General features: G+C 48.8%; 1 protein-coding gene across 1 annotated transcript in view; it reads right to left on the reverse strand.

Annotated features, from left to right (window-relative positions):
- Nucleotides 1-9,278: 9,278 nt before the first annotated feature.
- Nucleotides 9,279-21,705, reverse strand: part of LOC119433602 (uncharacterized) — a 69,707-nt gene continuing 57,280 nt past the window's right edge. The window contains exon 3 of the mRNA XM_049659051.1: nt 9,279-10,418. Coding sequence (XP_049515008.1) covers nt 9,539-10,418 — 880 coding nt within the window. The 3' untranslated portion in view covers nt 9,279-9,538. The remainder of the gene's footprint in view (nt 10,419-21,705) is intronic.

Genomic DNA, 21,705 nt, shown 5'->3' on the forward strand with positions numbered 1-21,705 from the left:
CACGGCAGGGTAAGACGCCTGGCATATGCCTTACTTTAAGTTCCCGCTTTACGCACCTGGGCGTAAAAATGGATCAAGGCATGCAGTTTGTAGAAAAGGTGAGGCTGCCCTAGTGTTATTTGGCGTGCCGAAAATGCAGCTACATGCCTTAAATTATTATATGTAGGTGTTCTGTGATTAAAGAGATGTGCCCGTACATTTATTGTCACTTAATGGCATTTCCCGATTACCTTCGCCACCGGTATCAAATTTGCATTGCGACCATGCGAGGCAAGAGTTGCACGAAATATTTGTGCACCAAAGACCAGAGAGAGAGAGAGACAGAAGAAAGGAGGTTAACCAGATGGGAAGATCCGGTTTGCTACCCTACGCTGGGGAGAGAGGGTAGGGGGAGGTAAAGTGACGGCAAGGTAGAGATAAAGAAAGTAAGAAACACAGACACAATCACAATCGAAAGGCCAGAATATGACATGAAGACTGAAGATAAGATGTACTGCTTTCAATGAATGAATGAATTGATAAGGAGATTTACTGACGGCAAGCGGCAGGCGAAAAACCAGTACAGTCGCAAGAGAGCAACGGTCTCGGCGCCTAGAGCTCGTGATCTGCGCTCACGCCCTACATCTATGAGAGCGCCCCACTACTGCTTGCTCCCTGTTCTTCATCACTACAATAACCCCGGCGGCGAAGGGGAGCCATCCTGGCGACTCAAGGGGACGCAAGGATAAGAGGGTCGTGATGCGGCTTGAGGGGGCTGACGTGGACCGTGTCGCGACCGAGACGGCGCTTGTCCGAGGAGGGGTTGACCGGCTCAATGACATAAGTTACGGGAGACCTGCGCTCGATGACGCGGTAGGGCCCGTGGTACTTGGCAGCAAACTTGGGAGTGAGGCCAGGAGAGTTGAAAGGTATTCGGAGCCAGACGAGGGATCCAACGGCAAAACTCAGCACATGCTCATCGGTGTCGCGGCGATCTTTCTGCAGGGCTTGGCTGTCGGACGTGAACGAGCGGGCCAGCTGATGACACTCCTCTGCATGCTGGGCGACGTCAGAAATTGCGCTGAATTCGGAGGCGTCCGGGCGGTACGGTAAAATTGTGTCAAGCATGGAGGATGGCTCACGGCCATATAAAAGAAAGAATGGTGAAAAGCCCGTCGTAGACTGTGTCGCGGTGAACGACGTCCCAATTGGAATGATCAGAATCAATGTACATAGACAGCATGTCACCGAGCGTGCGGTTGAAACGTTCCGTGAGCCCATTCGTTTGAGAATGGTAGGCAGTTGATGTGCGATGAAGAATACGACACGAGCGGAGCAGCTCTTGTATCAAGTTGGCCAAAAACACATGGCCTCTGTCGCTCAGCAGTTCCCGTGGGGCTCCATGACGGAGTATGAAATGGCGCAATATGAAGGAAGCGACGTCACGAGCACCAGCCGCAGGGAGTGGAGCGGTTTCTGCGTATCGCGTCAGATGGTCCACCGCGACAATTATCCAGCGATTGCCAGCAACAGAGCACGGAAGCGGTCCATAAAGGTCGATTCCAATGCGTTCAAAAGGGCGGGCAGGACATGGTAAAGGCTGCAGCTGACCGGGTGTATGGTTAAACGTCTTCCGTTGTTGACATGCGGAACAAGACTGTATGTTCACAACAAGACAAATGTGTACATCCCACGCCAGTAGTAGCATTGGCGGAGCCGTTGATACGTTTTCAGCCCGCCAGCATGGGCATGTTGCGGATCAGCATGGAAGTATGCACACACATCGGCTCGCAAGTGCTTGGGTATGACCAGCAGCCATTTACGTCCGTCCTCCAGGTAGCTGCGGCGGTACAAAAGTGAATCGCGTATTGCGAAATGCTTGGCTTGTCGACGAAGGGCACGGGGTGGGCTAGCGGGTGAAGAGGCGCACAGAACTTTCAAGAGGGACGCGATCCATGCGCTGTTCCGAAGGCATGTCGGTGATGGTCAGAACATCCAGGAAAAAGTCGACCGCTGAAGGAGGTCCTGCTTCGGATTTGACGGGTGAACGAGAGAGCGCATCCGCGTCAGAATGCTTGCGCCCGGATCGTTAAACGACGCGAATGTCGAATTCTTGAATACGAAGAGCCCATCGACCGAGACGACCAGAGGGATCTTTGAGGGAAGCCAGCCAGCAGAGTGCATGATGGTCGGTTACAACGTCGAAAGGCCTGCCGTACGAATAGGCGCGGAATTTTTCTAACGCCCATACAATCGCGAGGCACTCTTTTTCGGTGACCTAATAATTCACTTCCGCTTTGGTGAGGGCGAGGCTTGCATAGGCCACAACATACTCAGGGAAGCCGGGCTTGCGTTGCGCGAGAACTGCACCAAGACCAATACCACTGGCGTCAGTATGTATTTCGGTTGGCGTAGCACGGAGGGCGAAGTAAGTAGGCGGCGCAGTGTCGCAAATGCGTCGTCGCAGGCCGGTGTCCAGTGGGAAAGGTCGCTGGGGCCGGCGAGGAGCTTCGTAAGCGGTGCGATGATGGAGGCGAAATTTTGGACGAAGCGACGAAAATAGGAGGCCAAGCCGACAAAGCTTCGAAGTTCTTTGAGGGTAGAAGGCTTCGGAAACTCGGCAACAGCACGTAGTTTTTCCGGGTCAGGGAGAATGCCATCTTTGGAGATGACGTGGCCGAGGATGGTTAGCCGGCGAGCCCCAAAGTGACATTTCTTCAGGTTGAGTTGAAGGCGCGCGTTTGTAAGGCAGCGTAGAATTGTGCGTAAACGAGAGAGATGTGTAGCGAAATCGGGAGAGAACACGACAACGTCATCCAGATAGCACAGACGTATCTTCCATTTCAGACCGCGTGAAATGCCGTCCATCATCAGTTCGAATGTTGCGGGGGCATTACAAAGTCCGAAAGGCATCACGGTAAATTCATACAGGCCATCCGGTGTGACGAACGCCGTCTTGGGACGATCACACTCCGCCATAGGGGCCTGCCAATATCCCGATCGCAAGTCGAGGGAAGAAAAAAATTCGGCACCTTGAAGGCAACCGAGGGCGTCGTCTATTCGAGGAAGAGGATAGACGTCTTTGCGAGTAATCTTGTTGAGGCGTCGGTAGTCCACACAGAATCCAATAGAGCCATCTTTCTTTTTGACCAGTACAACAGGAGAGGACCAGGAGCTGCAAGAAGGCGTAATGACTCCGCGCTGAAGCATGTCGTCAACCTGCTCAGTAATGACACGACGTTCCGCAGGTGACACACGGTAGGGGCGCTGTCGCAAAGGAGCGTGAGGCCCAGTGTCAATCATGTGAACAACCGCATTAGTTTGGCCTAGTGACGCTTGCGGTAAGTCAAACGAAGTGCGGAACTCGTGTAGAAGGGAAGAAGCTGCGTCCGTGCAGCCGGATTGAGGTCGCTGTCGATGGAATGGTGAAAAGATTCCGAGAGCACGGCGTCGGACGCAAGGTGAGGGGTCAGGGCGTTCAGCGGATGCTGAGTCTCAGGCACAGAGTGGTCAAGGAGTACGATAACAGCAGCGTCTACAGGCTGAACGTGGCCAAGCGTTTGATTTCGGTACAAAGTCAGATGGCCCGAGTTGGGGTTGTAAACATCATCATCATCATCATCATCATCATCATCATCATCATCATCATCATCATCATCATCATCAGCCTATATTTTTATGTCCACTGCAGGACGAAGGCCTCTCCCTGCGATCTCCAATTACCCCTGTCTTGCGCTAGCGTATTCCAACTTGCGCCTGCAAATTTCCTAACTTCATCATCCCATCTGGTTTTCTGCCGACCTCGACTGCGCTTCCCTTCTCTTGGTATCCATTCTGTAACCCTAATGGTCCACCGGTTATCCATCCTACGCATTACATGGCCTGCCCAGCTCCATTTCTTCCGCTTAACGTCAACTAGAATATCGGCTATCCCTGTTTGTTCACACCGCTCTCTTCAACTTCTTGCAAACAAGTAGTCCGGTATTGTCGCGATGAAGCGCAAGGATGGCAAAAGGCAGTGACGTATTGTGGCGGCGACGAAACAACTCAGATGGCGTGAACAGAACGGTGGCGTCGGAAAGGGCGGCACAAGAAACGGGAACAATGACGGCACTCTGAGGTGGCAGGTCAATATCGGCGGTGACGACAAGCTTTCTATCCCCAGGACCGGCCACATGGGCGGAAGGCGTCTCGGGAAACAGCGAACTCTACCTGAGCACGAGCGCAGTCGATAACAGCGTGGTTACGGGACAAAAAATCCCACTCGAGGATCAGATCATCGGAACACGAGGCCAGCACAAGGAACTCAACGCTGTAGATCACGTCTTGTATAAGCACCCTGGCCTTACATGCTGCAACGGGTTGAATATATTGTGCGCTCGCAGTACGGAGACAAAATCCTGAAGGTGGCGTCGTCACTTTACGGATAGAACGGCAAAACGTATGGCTCATTACAGAAATAGCGGCGCCGGTGTCCACAAGCGCAAGAGTTCGTACACCGTCAACAAACACTTCAATAACATTGGCGGGGGACAAGCGAGGACTTGGACCGATTGACGACGGCGCAGCTCGTGCCTCAGAAGCTGCGGTAGTCAGTTTTCCGCCTGACCAGTGTTGTACCGACGACGCATAGGCGAAAGAGAACGGCGGCGCGGTGAGGGGGACCGACGAGCAGCAAAAGGTTGAGCATCGGGCTGGTGATCACGGGCTCATGTTTCAGGCTCTCGTTCTGGCTGCGTGCGATAGGGAGGTCGGAAGGAGTAGTCAGCATATCTCGGCGTACTCGCGGTCGCCGCGAAGCGTCGGCGACAGAAGCGCGCAACATGACCCGGAATTCCGCAAGCATAGCAGATCTAGCGGTTGTCTGCAGTGCGCCAAGGATTTGCGTACTGTGGCTGCGCCCCGAAAAGCGCCGTCGCTGGTGGTCGAATTGGTGGTTGAGGGGTCAGTACTGATTGAGGACGTGGCTTCATGACGACATCCGCATACGTCAGAGGCGCGGCAACAGGAGTCGGAGAAGCAGCAGACGGCACCACAAATGATAGCGGCGCGGTGACACCAGTTGGCTGAAAGGCAGACGGCAAAGCCTCGGTGACCTGCTCCTGTACCACCTGTCGGATGGTTGGAGTTAGCCTAGGCGTAGGCACTTGCGTGGTCGGAAAAAATGAAAGCTGTCGAGCAACTTCCTCACGCACAAGCTCCTTAATCTGTGACAGGAGCGCCGTGTGGTCTCCGCCGATGGTCAACGCAGCGAGGGAATCGTCTGTTGACGTCTGCCGCCGAGCTAGGACGCGCTGATTACGTAGTTCGTCGAAGCTCTGGCACAAGGTCACGAGTTCACGACACGGTACGTGGGTCCTTGGCCAGCAACATATGAAAGGCGTCGTCGTCTATGCCTTTCATGATGTGCTTTATCCTGTCTTGCTCAATCATAGAAGGATTCACGTGCTTGCACAAGTCAATGACGTCTTCAATATAGCTCGTGAAATTCTCGCCCTGCTGCTGCGCACGTCCGCGTAGACGCTGTTCAGCGCGAAGCTTGCGCACTGCGGGGCGACCGAACACTTCCGCGAAGCTCGTCTTGAAAGTCGTCCAATTGGCGAAGTCTGACTCAAGGTTACGAAACCAGAGGTTTGCGACGTTTGTTAGGTATAGAACAGGACGCTGCGTAGTTTTGTAGCGTCGTCCCACTTGTTGTGCGCGCTCACCCTTTCAAACGACGTTAGCCAATCTTCTACGTCACGGTCATCGGTGCCGCTAAAGAAAGCGAGATTGCGCTGACGCAGCGCGCTTGACACGATGACCGATGGAGCTTGGGCCGCGTCTTGCTGGGTGGCGTCATCAGGCATTGTCGGAGCAGTGGTGGGAAACGTCCGGCTTCGGATTTCCAGGTTTGAAGAGGGTACCCAGCGCCTCCACCACTTTGATAAGGAGATTTGCTGACGGCAAGGGGCAGGCGAAAAACCAGTACAGTCGCAAGAGCGCAATGGTCTTGGCGCCAAGAGCTCGTGATCTGCGCTCACGCCCTATGAGAGCGCCCCACTACTGCTCGCTCCCTGTTCTTCTTCATCACTACAGAATGAACAACTTATTTTTTGTCAGGATTAAAACCCTGCAGGATCTGCGGGGGTCGGAGGCGACATCTACTCGTGGCAGAGCCCCATCACCTCCACGGCCCAGCGCAGGACGTTGTCCTGCAGACCAGGCTCGGAGCTGCCTAGGGCCTACATCTCCACATCTTAAGGCGGGGGGAGGGCATTCTAGAAGTATGTGGTTATAGTTAGCATAATGGGCTGCACAAAGATAGTGAGTAAGGGATTCGTAATCCCTTACTGCTTTCAATACTCCTATTCATTGTGCGACCAAAAGCGAGCCACATGTAATCAGCAAAAAGGAGAGTGAAACGAGGTGCAAGCACGTACGTTATACAGTCGAATTTTATGCAGTAAATAAACGGTCCTCTGTCGTATACATTACGCGCGTCGCAAAGAATATCACAGGACGACAAGTTATGAATTGGTACAAACAGATGCACCACTAATCTTCAATGACAGTTTAGAAGATTGCGAAGTTGATGGTGCCCAGACTTACACACTGGGCCTTGGAATTTTATCGAGATTGTTCAGTTCAGTTCAGTTCAGTTTATTGTCCTTAAAGACCCCCGGAGGGGGTATTACATAAGGGGTGGGTATAACATAGGTTCCACATTTGGTACACATCATTAAATATATGCAAAGTGATCAATCACACGCTGTTTGAACAAAGACGGGCAAGCGATGTTAACAATGCCAGCAGGAAGGCCATTCCAGTCTTTAGCTGTTCGAGGAATGAACGAGGCGGAAAAATGAGTGGTTCGGGCACGCGGGCGTGCGACTTGCTGCGGATGACTGGTGCGATGAGAGATGCGTGCCGCAGGAATGATGTATGGAGCATGATGAAGGACACTGGAAAAGAACTTGTGAAAGAGCTCAAGACTAGCGACGCGTCGGCGATTAGATAGTAGTGTTAATCCGGATTGTGTTTTAAGTGCAGAAATACTGACGTCATATGAATATTGTGAGTGAATGAACCTAGTGGCGCGGTTCTGAACAGATTCAAGTGAGGTGATAAGATATGTTTGGTGCGGGCTCTAAATGGCAGATGCATATTCTAGTTTTGGTCGAACAAGGGATTTGTAGGCAAGCAGTTTTACGTTTTTAGGGGCCTGACGGAGATTACGCTTTAAAGAACCTAGTGTTTTATTAGCAGATGATATGATGTTAGAAATATGTTTATGCCAGGACAGATCATTGCATACGGTGATACCTAGGTAGTTATAGGACTCTACTAATTCGAGAGGCATGCTTCCGATTTGGTAAGGAAATACTAGGGGATTACGGCTACGAGTGGAAGACATAACTTTACACTTGTTTACATTAAGTGACATTAACCAATCACCACACCATGTTAGTATAGCGGAGAGGTCTTTCTGCAGGGCTGTTTGATTGTAGGTGTTACGTACAGTGCGATAAATGACACAATCATCGGCGAACATTCGGATATTACAGGACACATGTGAAGGTAAGTCATTAATATATATTAGAAATAATAGAGGGCCAAGAACCGATCCTTGTGGGACGCCTGATGTTACTGGCACAGGGTTAGATAGATGATTATTTATAATGACAGATTGGGAGCGGTTACTAAGAAATTCAATAATCCAATTCAAAACATCAGGATGCAAATTAAGTCTTGTTAGTTTCAATATTAGACGTTGATGAGGGACTTTATCGAAGGCCTTAGAGAAATCCAGGAAGATTATGTCAGTCTGTATGTTACTGTCAAGGTTAGTGTGAACATCATGCAGGAAGATGGCCAGCTGTGTTTCGCAGGAGAAACCTTTGCGGAATCCGTGCTGGGCGGGATGGAAAAAGTGATTCGAGTCAAGAAAATTCATGATAAGAGAGTATATGACATGTTCCATGATTTTGCAAGGGACGCTTGTTAGGGAAATGGGGCGGTAGTTAAGAGGCGAGTTTCTGTTACCTGATTTGTGGACTGGAACGACCTTCCCGATTTTCCAGTCATCTGGAATGAAACCTGAAGAAAGAGACTGGGCAAATATCAAAGACAAATTGGCTGCAGAAATAAGCTTAGTGTTTTTTAAAATTTTTGAGTTAATTTCGTCCATGCCGGAAGATGATGAACACTTGATTTTATCGATGACCGCTCAAATACCGTCTACATTGAAGGCAATGGGTGGCATTGACGAGTTCATACTATGCGATGACGAAACGGGAGGCGCATTAGATTCGTTAGTAAACACAGAAGCAAAGGCGGTATTAAACACGTCGGCGCAATCGGAATCATTAATAACTTCGTTCGATTCGTTAGTTATCTTAATAGTGCGCGTTTCGCTATTGTTTATGACTCTCCAAAATTGCCTCGGATTATTGATTAATAGGCTTGGTAGATCATTGTGATAAAAGGAGTGTTTGGCGTGACGCAGTGCGTCAACGTAGCTCTGTTCGGCTTCATAATATTTATCCCATGCGCATGGGCGCCCACTCTGTTTGGCGGCGCGATACAGGCGCTTTTTTTGTTTTCTAGGCGTTTTAGGGCTTTTGTGAACCATGGTTTTTGCTGAGAAGAACGAAAGGTGACTTTAGGAATAAATTTCTTTGTAAGTTCACTTAGTTTGTTTTTGAAGCGCGTCCAATTGCTGTTAACGGAATGATCGTGAAAAGTTGATTCAAATACAGGAAAGAAGGTATTCATAGCTTCAGTTATTGCTTCGTAATTTCCTTTGTCGTATAGACATATTGTTTTCTTAAAGGTATCCCGTGCTAACAAATTTAACGAAAACGTGGCATGGATGACTTTGTGATCACTGATCTCTGGCAAGTAACAAATGGCTGTCAGGGTGGTCGGTTAGTATGAGATGGAGGACATTAGCAGTTTGCTGCGAAATCCGGGTTGGTTCGGTTACTAGCTGAGAAAGGTTAAGGCAGAAATCGACAAAATTTTTGACCTCTGTGTGTCCGGATACCGAGAATGATTGTATGGTACGCCAGTCTATTTGCGGGAAGTTAAAATCACCGAAGAGCAGGATTTGCGCGTTTGGGCGGGTGGTTACCAGTTCGCTTATGACGTTGTTAAGTTGATGACAGAAATCAGAAGTAGCATTGGGCGGTCTGTAACAGATACCAAGTAGCACTTTTTTTGGAAAGGTATCGATTATCACCCATAGCATCTCAAGATCTGACGTAACGTTAAGTAGCGAGCATGGTAACTGCTCGCGAACAGCGACTAGTACACCACCACCACGGGTTCCTTCGCGGTCGTTCCGATAGAGGCAGAAACCGGGCAGGTCTGCTAGAACTTCGCTATCAGTAACGGCGCTGCTCAGCCATGTCTCAGTTAGTAATAGTATGTCACTACCGGTTGATAAGACTATGTTAGACACCAATTCACGCTTTGGGAGGAAACTGCGCACGTTGGTGTATATTATAGAAAGCGAAGCGCTATCTCTGCAGCAAGTCGGTGTTATGTTATTTTTCTGTTTGGGGTGATGTAGCTGCTATGCCACCTCTTTAACACTACTCGAGGCGGCATCAAAAGTATATTTTCTTGAACCAATGAACAAGGTCTTAAAGCGCAGAGAAAATGGAACGCCTTTACCTTTTGCGAACGCAAGGAGATGTTTTCGGGAATTTCCAACTGATCGAGAAAAGTCCTCACTAATACTGTAGTCAGTGCCCTTAAGCCTTCGGCCATTCGAAAGGATGTTTACTTTGGTTTTATGGAATGTAAATTTCGCTATGACGGGGCGAGAGTGATTGGGGGAGTGACGACCGATGCGATGTGCACGTTCTATTTCTTTTGGATCAATCATCAGTTGCAACTTATCGCGGCACAGATCCACAATCAATCTTTCGCAGTCGGCAGTGGTTTCCGAGCAGGAAGGCTCAGGAATGCCGTAAAAAATTAAGTTAGCCCGCCGTGAACGATTTTCGGCATCGTCGATGCGTGCTTCGAGCTCGGAAATGCGAAAAATAGCCTGCTCAGTCGTGGTGCGCATTGCATCCACTTCGTTTCGAATGGGCAAAAGCGTCTGGTAGTGACCCTCAAGGTCGTTCATTCGTTTGCTTAGATCAGTAATTGCTTTGTCGGTAGAAGTAAGTTGCGACTTAAGACCCTGAATTTCAGTGATCAGCTGGTTCTGACCAGCGGTTAGTTTTCGCAATTCGGTTAGTAGGCTTTCAGGAATGTCAGGACCGGGGTTCGTTTCAACATCACCGGCCAAAATAAGCAAGGCATGGATAATATGGGCACATTCGACAGCAATGGCGACACAGCAGTGCGGGCTCGGCAACTGCACCAGGAAATAATTGCTAGACTTTTTAGAAAAGAGAGCGTATGGTAGACTTTCTTGAACAGTACAATGCTCCTTAGACACTCTCCGGGACCCAAACTATTTCTTAAAGAGTCCCAAACAAATCTAGCAACATGAAAACATTCAGCGCCAGCTAAGAAAGAAAAGAAAAGAAAAAAATTCAACTGCCGTCCAAGCAACCGCTGGAAATAGTATTTACACATGAGGGCTCTACTGAAGAGCGCATTATATGGTTTCGCACTTGCACGGTCTGACGGTCAACAAAACAAAGAAAGAAACGTGCGCAGCATCAGTTATTTGCTGAAGAACCGAATCGTACACCAGTCTTGGTGCAGTTGATTCTTTTGTAAATAAACGCTTTGAAATGTTGGCTGAAGTGCAGATGAACATTCTCACTACCACAAACCAGTAGCGCATCCAGGATTTATGCCGGGGGGGGGGGGGGGGGGTTGCAGTTTGCCAATGCCATCTAAAAAGCACTACTTTCAATTGCTTCATGGGAAATCGTCAAAACATTAGATATTTGAGCAAGTTTGCGAGTGTGCAGACGATTGCGCGTCTTACATCTTAGTTGCAGTACTCAAAGGCGCAAGGAAAGAAAACGGTTAAACAAAACGGGGGGGGGGGGGGGGGGGGAACCCCCCCCCCCCCCTGCCGGTGCGCCACTGTCGCAAACATTACAATAAATCAAAATATGCCTGAATTTGAGCACGTTGCGTGAGTGAAGCACTTGTACAGTGCGCCCGCGTATGCTGTGACCATTGCCCGTCAATGCTTGGATGATGATGATGATTTATTGGCATCCACTTTGAAACGGGGCGGCGACAAATAGTCACCTAGCCTGCTTCATTTAATCAGGTATACTATACATGTTCTTTATCTAGCATTTTTGTATACCTCTCAATATATTTCTTTTTCAAAAATTTACCTTGTTCCGCTACCTATGATTTTAAGAGATCAGGTCGTATCCATCTTTTCCCTGCTTTTTTTCCACCAGTACTCTAATCGTCTCTTGCTTATCTCTATGGCTGATCTGTTTATGTTTCCTTCCACTTTAAACTCAAGCGCTTCAGGTAGTTGCACGTTACCTACGGTTCTCACTGGGTGGATCCCGTCGCATTCCATTAGGATGTGCTGAGTGGTCTCTGGATCTTTACTGCAGCATACACATGCCTCATATAGTTCCGAATATTTGCTCCGGTATGTTTTGGTTCTTAGGCGACCGGCTCGAGCCTCAAATAGCAAGACAGGAACATGGATGAAAATAAATTTTCCCTTTGTGTTATCGTACAGATTTTCCCTTCTAATTTCTTTCTTCGCATTCTTGTAAATCTCCATTGTCCTTTTTTGTTTCCATTCTTTGCATCCAATTCACGGTCTCTATTTCTCTCAATTTCTTTCTGATGGCTCCTGGTTGTCTATTTGCAGTTTCGATTATCCTGTACTTGGTTGCCAACTTCCTTGACGTCTTCCTCCATTCTGTGTCCACGCTTTTCATGTAGAGATACTTGTGCACTTTAACCGCCCATTTATTTTCATCCATGTTCCTGAGCCTTTCTTCAAAACTAATTTTGCTCTGTGCTTCTCTGACTTCAAAAGAGGCCCAACCCATGTCACCCTGCACTGCTTCATTTGTGGTACTACCGTGGGCTCCCAAAGCCAACCGGCCTACTGATCTTTGGTTAACTTCCAAACTTGCCAATATATCCGATTTTAAGCATATATAATGGCATTTGCGAATGTTAGCGCTGGCACCATTACTCCTTTCCAGATTCCACGCGCCACCTCATACTTATTGTGGCCCCACAGTGCTCTGTGTTTCATTATTGCTGCATTCCGCTTCCCCTTTATTTTCAGATTATCTTGGTGGTTGCTTGAGTAATTCTTTCCTTCGTTTATGTGTACGCCGAGGTACTTATATTGCTTCACTATGGGTATTACTTGCTGGTGAATTGACACCACGAAGTTACTCGTGTGTTCATTAAAGATCATAATTCCTGATTTCTCTGTGCTAAACTTAAGGCCTAGATTTGTCGCTGCATTTCCACCGATATTCGCAAGTATCTGTAAATCTTTTTTATTGTCCGCTAGTAGCACAATGTCGTCTGCGTCTGTGTCGTCTGGGGACCTTCTGTTGCACCATTTGTCCATTACGCATGTAGGATAAATCAAAACCTAATTCGCTGTTTTCCAGTCGTCTTTCTATACCCCTGACGTAAAGCGTGAACAACAATGGTGACAGAGGGCATCGTTGCTTCAATCCTTGGTGAATTCCCACCATTTCATTTCCTTTTCGGCCTTCCCATGCCACTTGTACTTGGTTGTCTCTATATGTCTCCCTCAGCAGCTCCACGAAATCGTCATCTATGCCTTCGTATTGAAGAATATCCCCCAACAATTCCCTGTCTACGTTGTCATAAGCTCCTTTAATATCTAGAAATGCTATCCATAAAGGTCTTTTCTGAGCTACTGAAATCTCTATGCACTGAGTTAGTACAAACATATTGTCTTCTAAGCGTCTGCCTGGCCTGAACCCATTCTGTAGTTCCCCCAATACACCGTTTTCCTCCACCCACTTCGACAGTTCTAATTTTATGGCTTGCCTTGCCATTCTATATATCACCGACGTTACTGTAACTGGCCTGTACGAGCTCGTCTTATCCTTATCTCCTTTGCCTTTGTAGATGAAATTCATCTTGCTTTCACGCCATCCAACGAGAGTATTCTTTGTTCTAATCACTTGCTCTATGGCATTGCTTTTTGGACCGATGTTTTTGATTAGCTGTATTGGGATTTCATCGGGTCCTGCTGCCGTGTTGTTAGGGACATTTTCTGCTGCCTTTTTCCAATAAAAGCTTTCTATGCTGAATTTTGATCTCTCTGGCCTCTCTGCTGTTGCTGGATCTGTTGTCTGAACTACGCTTTTTTTCGTGCCGAAGTTATCCCTAATAACGTCTGTGATGTACCGTAGCACATCGTATCCTTCGTAGATGTTACCGTCTTCATCCCTTATAGCCGTTTGCGAGCTTTATTTGGAGCTCCGAGTGCTTTTATATGGTTCCAGAATCATTTTGGAGCGCCTTTGTCTCTTTTGTGAATGTTATGCACCCAACGTTCACTTGCGCATTTAATTTTCTCTTGCACGAGCTCACTCGCAACCCTTTTCTTTTCTTGGTATGTCTTCCATCTAAGGAGCGGGTGGGGCAACTCGAGCGCCCTCTTAGCGGCGAACTCTGGAACGAGAGCTCCACAGAGAGCCGCCAGCTGAGCAGGTCAGTATTTCAGTGGGTCGTGGCCGCTCCTTTCGCCGGACCGCGGCGCGCGCCTCCGACCCCTCAACTGCCTTGCTACGGCTGCGCGCGAGACGATTTGCGCCACCTTAAATATATCGCTTTATAAGAAATCGCGAACATTTGTGCTGAACAAAAAGGCGCGCAGAAGCACCGATGGCCCCTGTCGCTATTGTGTGTTGCCCCCCAACTTGTGTGTTGGAAATAAAGTGGATTCTATTCTATTCTATTCTATTTTTTTTTTTTTGCTTTGCGCTCCAGGCTCTGTCGGGATGGTGCTGCCCCAAACGAGTACACTCGTGAGCCAAATTTGGCGGAAATGATTTCCGCGCGCTCAAGCGCAGCATGCCAATGGAAAGCCTACAAGCGAGAGAAGGCATTCGAGCTCTATCTGCTAGAAGGAATGCCACCTGGCTAACGAGGCAGCAGAGATTTTTATTGCGATAGCAATTATATGGACACTCAAAAGCAGATTTCTGCCGTCGGCGTCGCCGTCGCCGTTGCCGTCGCCGTCGCCGTCGCCGTCGCCGTCGCCGTGAGGTTCCGTATGACGTCAATGGAGATGAAATCGTCGCCGCGCGCCGAACGCTGTATGTGCGAGTGAAAGGGCGCGAGGGACGCGCGCTTTCACGGGAAGTGAACGCACGGCGGAGAACAAACGCGCGTTCTGCGCTGTGCTCCCTTAAGGGCTGCAGAAGTAGGCGTCTCTTTCCTCCTCTACAATCACCATATATGTAGAGTAAACGTACCTTCTTGAAGAAGCGCGAGAGGCCGTGGGGGAGGGGGAGAGGGAGGGAAGGGAGGCGATGTTTAGCTGCGGCACCAAGTGCCTATTTATATCAGAGGTCCCGGCAACAGTCACCAACGCCGCACGCATTTTGAGCGAACGCGGGCAAAACGCCGACGGCGTCGACAACAGTTCTGCGTGTTGCCGGTGATGCTGCATGCCCAAGTTTATACAGCTGATAAAGCTGCTATCATTACTCCGTATAGCTGTCTTCAAATTTGCTATCGCAATTGATGCTTCGCCTTTCAGGTGAAACTGCGACAACTTCTTTCAGCAACTTTCTGAGACATCTGTACATACGTGCATGTGATGTTTGTATTCATGGTGAAATTACCAGCAGAACACATTCACAATGCATACAATAATTTATAATGGCAAACTCACAGCCCTTGCGCACTCGTAGTGCTCTCTTCGAACGTGTAGAACTTTTCGGCTCAGTGCCTTATTCATTAGTTTTTTTTTTTTCGTACGTGGTAAGCCGCTGTGTCTCTAACGGCTGCGCTAATGTTTGACATTAGGGGCTTTATAAATTTGCTATGTAAATTGACCATGCAAATGTGACGCGCATATGTGCAAGGACCCCGAATAATTAATTTGGCCGGTACATCAGGTCGGAGAAAATGTACCGCAAAATTATTACCCCCGTGATGCCTGTATATGAAGACTTCTGTGAACACAGCGCTCGACCCGAGAATGTACGTAGCCATACAGAGACCACGATGATGAAATACGTTTCTTTTGGAAGAACCGAAAAGCGAGCGCAAGAAAAGAATGACAAGTAGGGTCAGGGGAAGCGCTTAGGCACAGCGGCAACTCACTCGCCAGAATACATGTCTCAAGGCAGATGCAATGCACCACACGAACTCGCGTAAACACCCTGCCTAGGCGTCTCGATCGTATTACCCTACAGAGAAACACTCTCGCTGTGTAAAGCCGACTGAAGAATATATCACCACGTACCTTGATTCTCGTGCACTTTCCTGCAGCTGTCAATACACTTCTGGGCCAACGATCAAGCCCTCTTCACCACGTGCACGGTGTCAAATGCGCATCTCTCCAAGCCACGGCCGCGACTCCGTCAGTAGGGATGGATGGATGATTGGATGGATGAGGCTGAACCCTTTAAATCGGGCGGTGGCATACGCCACCTAGCCATGACTATTAACATATTTTGTACTTTGCGGTGGGTGAAATTTCACCCCTGCCTTGATTTTAGCCACCAATCAGATAACCTCCGTTTGGTTATTTCTACCCGCTTAAAGTCTATTTTGCTTTCACTGTCCCTAAACCCCAATACTCTGAAAAAAAATCAGCCCCGTTGCTTTGCACTGTAGAGTTAAGCCCTTTACAGAAAAGTATGAGGTGTTCAGCCGTTTCCTCTTCTTCTCCACACGCACCGCACAACGTGTACTTAGTACCTTTGTACTTGACTCGGTACATCTTAGTCCGCAATACTCCCGTCCTGGCTTCAAACAACAAAGAGCTTCCCCTAGAACTATCATAGATATTTTCTTTGGCAATTTATTGCTTGAAAGTTCTGTATGTTCCCAGTGCTGATTACATCTGCATCCCTGTTTTCCACAGACCCCTCTCTGTTTCTTCAACCTTTTTCTTAACCGCTGTTTCCTGGTTTGCACCCCTCCTGCAGTCCAAATATTTGATTGACAATTTTCTGGTCAGCTTCCTCCATTTTGTGTCAACATTCCTCATGTACAAATAACTGAAAACTCTCCTTGCCCACCACTTTTCTGCTATTTCTCTCAATCGCTCCTCAAATTCTATCTTGCTGCTGGCTTCCCTGCCCTCGAATGACGTCCATCCCATGTCACCCTGTACCCCCTGATTTGGTGTATTTCCGTGTGCTCCCAGAGCAAGTCTACCTACCCCTCGCTGCTTAACTTCCAACCTTGCTCGAACCTCTGATCTCATGCACAGGACCGCATTACCGAAAGTCAAACTAGGGACCATCACCCCTTTCCAAATCCCTCTCACCACTTCGTATCGTACCTATTGTAATCCCACAGTGCCCTATTTTTCATCAGAGCTGCATTTCTGCTACCTTTAGCCGTTACATATTTTTCATGTTCCGTTAGGTGCTCAGCCCCATTGTTTATCCACACTCCAAGATAATTGTACTTATCCACCACCTCCAGCGTAACCTCCTGTATCCTACGCTCGCTGCCCTGATTATCATTAAAATCACGACTGCAGATTTTTTTTTACTAAACTTCAAACCTAAGCTATCTCCCTCTTTACCACAGATGTCCATTAATCTCTGCAAGTCTTCCTTGCTGTCAGCCATAAGTACAATGTCATCCGCGTACATCAGTCCTGGTAATGACTGTTTAATCAATTCTCCTTGCTTGACAAAGGAAAGGTTGAAGCCAAGTCCGCTCCTCTCTGATTTTTTCTCTAATCCTTGTAAATACAGCATGAACAACAGAGGTGACAGAGGGCACCCCTGCCTAAGCCCCTGCTGTATCTGTATAGGCCCGGATACCTTGATTTCCCATTTTATAAGCACCTTGTTACTTTTATAGATATCTTTTAAAAGATTACTTACTCCATCTTCCACATGTATGTCCCACAAATCCTTTTGGTTTACACTGGCTCCCTTGATATCCAGAAATGCGAGCCAAAGGGTTCCTTTTCTGGTATCTCAATACACTGAGTCAATGAGAACGAGGGGAGGGGAGCACAGCGCCGCCACGCGGGGGAACTTCCTCAATTACATTTTTTTCACTTGGGCGCGCGTCGAATGGGACGGCCGTAGCAACCCCGCCGCGCGCGCAGATCCAGGCGGCCGTGGTAGTACCAGCTTGTGTAGTACTGAACCCTGGCTTTGGCGAAGCACGTTTCTAGCCTGAGTTTTGCGTCGATTCGCACATTTTCTGCCCTTTTGCGAGTGCGACAAGGCTCGTCACTTCTCACAGACACGCCGTGAGCGGGCCGCAACCTAGTTTAACAAAAACGGACTCTCCGTGTGCCGTGGGACGTAACACTGGAAGCAGAAGGAATCGTCGACGCCTATCCGAAGGGACCTAGCTCAGCCTCGAAAGAGCGTCACCGTCGTTACTGCTGCGTCTTGAGTTGCCACGAGCAAGAAGGCCTGAATCCCAGCATCAGATTCTACCGTTTTCCTTCAAGGCCTCACGAAGCGGAGCGTCGGGCGCGCTGGATAACTTCACTACCCTACTACGAGCAGCACAGGTTTGAGAGTTAAGTGTACTCATCCTTGACCTCAAGCCAGCACGTTGAGGCAGCACCAGCAAGGCAGTATTGATTACAGCACATCGATGTTCGAGCGCTGTCATTAAAAGCTACATCAAGCGAGCAGCGCATGAGCTCGCACGTAGTACGTTACTGCGAGAGAATATGCATTGCATCAGTTATTTATCAGTTGCTAAAGGGTCAGACACACAGCTACTACAGCGCAGGCATAACTACTTGTCTAGCGGCATGTAGTCAACAAAGATTACAGGAAGCCCGCCGTTTCGCGGCATGCTGAAAGACCGCTGCCGTCGCGGCACGTACCGTCGTGCGATCGAATAGTTCCGTACACATGACGTCGGCTTATCGCTGCTGTGAATTCATTTCTAGCAAACATTCCCTCGCGTTTGTGCGCCTGAATCTAGCAGCGTGCAAACCTTACCTGAAGTTCAACTTCGTACGCGACTCGCTGAATTCACTAGCGATTGACACCGCGCTAAAACTTCGCCGCTAGCTTATTCATTGAACGGCGTACACGTATTCGGCGTTGCATAATTTCTTGCCTTTACGCAGCGTGCCACCTCTGAAAAAATGTTCGGCGCCCGATATTTTTTGCAGGCCGTGGTACAACACAACCGAAAGTGGCGGGCCCATATTGTAAACATGCTTTCCGAAGCAGACGACCGAGTTTGGTACCACCCAGTTCAGGAGAGAGGGCGCTCTTTAGCACCATTTTCGTACTATTTTCGTAGCGCCCCCTGGGCAAAGCAGGAGCCCCGTTCTAGGGGTGCGACTGTTTTAACAACAAATCCGTGCAGGGGCGGGGCCTCGCCTCGATGACGTGGACTCGCCTCGATGACGTTTCACCATTTTCTTTTTTTTCCCTCGGCGGCGCGGTCGCTGTGCGGCGCCTAGGTTCGGATCAGCTCATTCCACGTGAGCGAGAAGTTGGCGCGCGTATCATATTGGCGGCGTGCGTTGTTTTGTTTCGCTTGTGAAAGCGCGGAATGCAACGATGAGGGAGCCTCCTGACCGACAGAAGGTGATCGAAAAGTACCTCTCATTCCACGTGAGCGAGAACTTGGCGCGCGTATCATATTCGCGGCGTGCGTTGTTTTGTTTCGCTTGTGAAAGTGCGGAATGCAACGATGAGGGAGCCTCCTGACCGACAGAAGGTGATCGAAAAGTACCTCTCATTCCACGTGAGCGAGAACTTGGAGCGCGTATCATATTCGCGGCGTGCGTTGTTTTGTTTCGCTTGTGAAAGCGCGGAATGCAACGATGAGGGAGCCTCCTGACCGACAGAAGGTGATCGAAAAGTACCTCTCATTCCACGTGAGCGAGAACTTGGCGCGCGTATCATATTCGCGGCGTGCGTTGTTTTGTTTCGCTTGTGAAAGCGCGGAATGCAACGATGAGGGAGCCTCCTGACCGACAGAAGGTGATCGAAAAGTACCTCTCATTCCACGTGAGCGAGAACTTGGCGCGCGTATCATATTCGCGGCGTGCGTTGTTTTGTTTCGCTTGTGAAAGCGCGGAATGCAACGATGAGGGAGCCTCCTGACCGACAGAAGGCGATCGAAAAGTGCCTCCAAGGGTTACATCATCATGAAGACGGCTACTCCCATGGCTACCTGAAGTCAGTCGATGAGCTTAAGCTTTTTGAGAGGTCCTTGGCTGCCGTCAACGAGAGGTATGCTGTGCGGACATCAAGAGACCTGAAAAAGCCGTCTAAATGTAAGGATGTATCGACTGCTTCTTAATGTTTCGCTCTGCGCGTAGATTTATCATTGAAAAACGCAGTAGTAATTTTAACCAGGGATTCAACCCGGCAGAACGACTTGTTTTCAATTTCTGTTAGTGCGCAACACTACACAATTTTTTTTATCTTGATTCGCCTTTTTGAAGATCGGGTTATCATTGTTCTGGTTACTGGTTCAGAGTTCCCCTGGCACCGATTTATTTCGGTTTGAGTGGAGTATTGTTCTGGTTACCGCGACATGACCCGATCCTCAGGTAAGGACGTATTTTTGGGCTAGTAAAGTAAAAAACAGCGCCAAAATATGCACAGAAATGTTTCCCGATCCTCAGAAATTTCGATAAACGTAAAAATAACTGAACTGATATTTTTCGGTTTCAGTCATGATTAGAACCGCGCATGCAAGCTAATTGTGACTTTTAAAAACGAGAAAGTCTGCCCCTGTGGTCTTTACATAAATGCTTCAGAGCTGCGCTTGGGCGTTTGTTTTGTAAGCATCTGCGCATGTTTTTTGCCCTTGGAGGTACTTTTCGATCGCCTTCTGTCGGTCAGGAGGCTCCCTCATCGTTGCATTACGCGCTTTCACAAGCGAAACAAAACAACGCACGCCGCGAATATGATACGAGCCAACTTCTCGCTCACGTGGGATGAGCTGATCCGAACTGAGGCGCCGCACACCGACCGCGCCGCTAAACAGAGAGAGAGAGAGAAAAAAAAAAAGAAAATGGTGATACGTCATCGAGGCGAGGCCCCACCCTTGCACGGATTTGTTGTGAAAACAGTCGCACCCCCATTCTAGACACTGTGTAACTACAGTGACTAGAATAGGCAAGTGTGATGAGCGGCACGCAGCGCCTACGGGGCACATTGAAGCCGCCGGTAGGAAGCCGCGAGGGGGCGCGCGCAGTCGTTGACACGCGTTGACACAAATAAATCATCATCATCATCACGTCGCCCGATGAGAGTCGCGCCGGCTCTGCTGCTTCAGTGACACCGCCCGCCCTGTCCTGTGGGAAGTTACGTTCGTTTCTTTTTGTGCTGCAGCAAGTCTATATGCGTATTCATGGTGCCAAAACATTGTTTCGTGCTTGGATGCTACTATCGTACTGCTGCCAAATTTTTGCTCACCTTGAACTGCCTTAGTTTCTACGATTTGGTGAAAGCTACCACCGGTGACAACTGTGAAGAGGGTGATTTGACACTTCTCTTCAGCAGTGAGGATTTAAACCATGAACTGGACGCACTGCTGGTTAGTGGGAAAGTTGAAGAAGCTTCTCACATGATAAAGAAATCCACAATGCTTCATTTACGCAGTAGCGCAGAAGCACAAATAAACCATTGCGGATTTCTTTATCGTGTGAGAAGCCTCTTCAACCTTCCCACTAACCAGCAGTGAGTCCAGTTCATGGTTTACATTCTCACTGCTATTTACGCAGTAGCGCAGGAGCACAGGAAGACGTTTGTGCGTTCGGCTGGTGGTTCCTTTTGATGCTGAAGTTTTTTGTGTTTAATTGTGCATCAACAACACCCAGCGCTGTTTGTACGGGCCTTCAAGACTGCTGCTTTGCTGGGAGGCCCTCCCTGCGAAGCCTGCTATGGTGGTGGTGGACCCGTCTAGCGGCAGGGATAGACCTCCCGTCGTAAGGAAGCGCCTCAGCTCCTCAGTGGAAGCAGAAACTGCCGATTCCGAGTCTGACGCCAGGTCGGACGACTCGGATGCCTTCATACCTGCTAAGCATCGGCGTTCAAGACAGAAGTCTTCGGCATCGTCATCAAGCGAAGCAACCATCATATACAACAGCATCGTGACTACGACAGTAGCCTTCGTATCGGTCGACGTGATGGTAAGCCTGAATGCTATCTCCAAACAGAAACTGCATGATTTTTTCCTTCAAACTGGCACCGGGTCTTATTCAAGAGGTTCGAGTGAACCCAAGGAAAATATTGCCGTGGACGCAACAGATCAGAAGATGGTGCAAACTCTACTTGGCCTGTCTCAACTCTGTGGTGTCAATAACACACGGGCTTACATACCACAGGGCACGAATGTAACAGCTGGCGTCATATCTGATGTTGACCTAGAACTTGAAGACGACGTCTTAAAAAGTATGATCGTTTGTACGCCACCATGCAAAATCATCAGCGCTCGACGGCTCGGATCGTCAAAGTGTGTTAAGATTCTGTTCGACTGTGCAAAACTGCCTAATCATATAAAGACTGGACTAGTGCGATACCCAGTTCGGCCCTTCGTACCGAGACCCTTACAGTGCCGCAAATATTTAAAACTTGGTCATGTGCAGGGTTT

Source organism: Dermacentor silvarum, chromosome 11, assembly GCF_013339745.2.
Source record: "Dermacentor silvarum isolate Dsil-2018 chromosome 11, BIME_Dsil_1.4, whole genome shotgun sequence".
Taxonomy (NCBI): Eukaryota; Metazoa; Arthropoda; class Arachnida; order Ixodida; family Ixodidae; genus Dermacentor; species Dermacentor silvarum.